The following is a 3224-nucleotide window of genomic DNA, read 5'->3' as shown; positions in this document are numbered from 1 at the left end:
ACACTCTGGTTAACGTTCAGGTTCCCACTTGGATCTGGTTGCTGAAGGGACTAAAATGAGCCTCACTGGGGAGCCTGATGCAGCTGAGCCTCTGTGGCTGCTTGGGAGGTGCTTCAGGAGGGTCATTGCTGCCTTCTGAGGCTCCTTTTTCATACCTTAGAGATGGTTCCCCCAGCTGAGTGGGAGGCTGGGACTGTGGTGAGATCAAGCAGAAAACACAGGAAGCTGAGGGCAAAAAACAGGTGAAGTGACAAACTCTCTGCAGGTTTCTGTTCTGGGGAGAGCTTTGGGCTCGTGAGCCCCAGTTTACTCTTGTTTTGGGGACCAGAGCAATATCCATCCTCTTCCTGCTCTTTTTGGGGTAAAACATCCAACAAAAGCTGTCTTTTCTCTAAGCACAAATGGTGCTGGGACAGTGTGGGACCTGATTGTGAGGGTGCAGCCTGGAAAATCACAGAGGAGACTTTTGAACTAGCAGAGGCTATTGGAGCATTGCTGGTTGCACCAATTGAATGCATTTGAAGTTTTACTGCTGCTGTTACACAATCCTTGATCTGACTGTGTCTAATTGCTCCTGAGTAACAACTGTAGGCTCAGTGTGTGGTCTCTGAAGTGAGCTTGGAGAGTCAGTTTTGTAGTGGAACATTTCTGCTTCCAAAACTTGCTCATCTCAACACTGTGGCCAGATGTGAACCTACTGCTGCCACAACAAGAGAGTCTAGAGCTTCACCTTCTAAGTTACTTCACTTGTACTAGTAATCACTTTCTTTACAGAGAAGATGGCAAGGTCAGGCAGGGGTTTATTTCTCTCTCTGGTCTGACCCTGATAGTGTTCTTAGGTTGCTCATGGGGACTTGGAGGTGTGGTGTAACAGAATTGTTAAGGACTTCCTGCAGTGATGGATTTAATTTTTTTTTCCAGTGAAAATGAAGAATTTATATATTTTCATCGCTGTCCTGTTCATCCCATGGAGCTTTTCTTTGGCCAAGTATGATGAATTTGAGGATGGAGATGACATTATGGAATATGATGATAATGACTTTGCTGAATTTGAAGATGTTAATGAAGATGCAGTCACAGAGTCTCCTCAGAGGATCATCACTACAGAAGATGATGAAGAAGAAGCCACTGTAGAGCTTGAAGGTCAGGATGAGAATCAGGAAGACTTTGATGATGCAGATGCACAGGTAATGCCTCTCCTTCCTCTGTGTGTTCCCCAACTTATCTTTTTGGATTTTACCTATCAGGCTTTGGATTTTGATGCTGTCTGTGCTTTTATCCTTTAGGAAGGTGATACTGAGAGTGAACCATATGATGATGAGGAGTTTGAAGGCTATGAAGAGAAACCAGATGCATCTCATAGCAAAAATAAAGACCCCATCACAATAGTTAATGTAGGTATTAAATGTTGATCCACCTTGTATTTGGAGTTTCATCCCTTCTTCCCTTAAGGCATTGTGCCAGGAGTGGCACTGGGGTACTAATGTGCACTTACAAAGAACACAAGTGTATTTTTAGCTTGTCTGTGACTAAAGTTCCAGATTAGAAATTGACTCCTCTGATGATTTCTGAAGCCAGTCCCTCTGCCCACCCTGTACCACCTCCTTGTTACCTCCCAGAAGAGTCTTGAACAGAAATAGAACACTTGTATTACCCCTAAGTTCTCTTTCTAAGTCTTATAGCTGACCTTGGCAGTGGAAATGAAGGTTTAGATCTTTTATGATTGCAGGGTGGTTACAGTGACAGCAGAAAGGGCTAATTAATCTGAGATGGGAAGGTCAGGCAGGCTCCCTGCTCCCACACACAGCGTGTGGCTCTTGGTGGCATCCTGAAAATGCTCCCTGGACATTGGGTGTTGCTTTGGATTTCAGCAGAAGTTACATGATGATCAGAGAATGCTGTGATGGGCAGGACATCAAGCTCAGATGCTCAGTGAGGCTCACTTGGAAGTGAGAAGTGTTTTGTTTGTATGGAGCAGGTATTTTGGGAATGCTGTTCTCAGTTGTTTCCTGTATGATTACTGTGCCCCAGTAGAGCCAAGTGCATTATGTAGGCTTAGCTCTGTCCTGTTGCCTCTGTGAAGCTTAGTGCTGTGTTTGGGATGGAGCTTCTCCAGTACTCTGTGCTTCCCAGGCTGTTTCTGTGTGTGGACTCTGCTCGTTCAACAGGTCACAGACACTCTGTGTTCCTTTACACAGGTCCCTGCTCACCTCCAGAACAGCTGGGAGAGCTACTACATGGAGATCCTGATGGTAACAGGTCTCCTGGCTTACATCATGAATTACATCATTGGGAAGAACAAAAATAACCGTCTGGCTCATGCTTGGTTCAACACCCACAGGGAACTGCTGGAAAGTAACTTTGCCCTCGTTGGTGAGTTCCATAATACTTGAATAAAGCTGGTTTTGGACCATGTAGGCTGTAGAGAACCCTTTAATGTAGTGCCATGAGCTCTAAGCCTCCTGGTGAACTCTGGTGTTTGCACTGGTGATTTTAGATTGTTGTTCTCCTCAGGGGATGATGGCACCAATAAGGAAGCTACAAGCACTGGGAAACTCAACCAAGAAAATGAACACATCTATAACTTGTGGTGCTCTGGAAGAGTGTGCTGTGAAGGAATGTTGATCCAGTTAAAGGTAAGGATGAGGGAGTGTGTGGTGGTGGTTACCTGACACCAGTTCTAGAGGCTTTTCCATTCCAGTGTGAGCAGCAAGGAGTCCCAGCTTGGCTCTTGGGCTGACATTCAGGTACAGAGTTCTGAATGTGCACACAGGAAGGGAAAACTGGTTGACTAAAGGTCTTTACAGTCCCATATTCTGCCCATCAAAGTGTGCACAAAAGAGTGAATGTTTTCAGAGAGGGTATAAAAACCACAAGTAGTGTGAGCAGAGGGAACTGTAGGCTGAAGAGCTCATCTGACACATAGAGGGAGGGATGAACCAACAGGAATTCCAAGGAAGTATAGCAAAGACAAACACAAAGTTATGCATCTGGGGTGGAATAGCCTCAATGTATGTTCAGCTCTTGGCTTGAGGGAACAAGGCCCTGAGCAGCTCATTTGAAAGTGGCTCTGCTTTTGAGCTGTATCAGTGACTTCCAAAGGGCCCTTCAAAGCTCAGATATTCTAAGAAAAACACCTACTTCCAGCTGTCATTTTCCCTCGAGCCCTCTGCCAGTGGATTGCTGCACTCTGGGTCTGTTCAGCTGTTTTCTGTGTTTGCCAA

At 45.4% G+C, this 3224-nt stretch overlaps 1 protein-coding gene across 1 annotated transcript in view; it reads left to right on the top strand.

Moving 5' to 3' along the window:
* Window positions 1-926: 926 nt before the first annotated feature.
* The window catches only part of CCDC47 (coiled-coil domain containing 47), an 8212-nt gene continuing 5914 nt past the window's right edge, over window positions 927-3224 (top strand). Inside the window, exons 1-4 of the mRNA XM_009071067.1 lie at window positions 927-1187; window positions 1287-1394; window positions 2199-2373; window positions 2515-2658. Coding sequence (XP_009069315.1) covers window positions 927-1187; window positions 1287-1394; window positions 2199-2373; window positions 2515-2658 — 688 coding nt within the window. The remainder of the gene's footprint in view (window positions 1188-1286; window positions 1395-2198; window positions 2374-2514; window positions 2659-3224) is intronic.

Source organism: Acanthisitta chloris, unplaced genomic scaffold (genome assembly GCF_000695815.1).
Source record: "Acanthisitta chloris isolate BGI_N310 unplaced genomic scaffold, ASM69581v1 scaffold26463, whole genome shotgun sequence".
Classification (NCBI taxonomy): domain Eukaryota; kingdom Metazoa; phylum Chordata; class Aves; order Passeriformes; family Acanthisittidae; genus Acanthisitta; species Acanthisitta chloris.
Note: the sequence above shows the minus strand (reverse complement) of the source record. Positions and strands in the feature narration are given on the sequence as shown.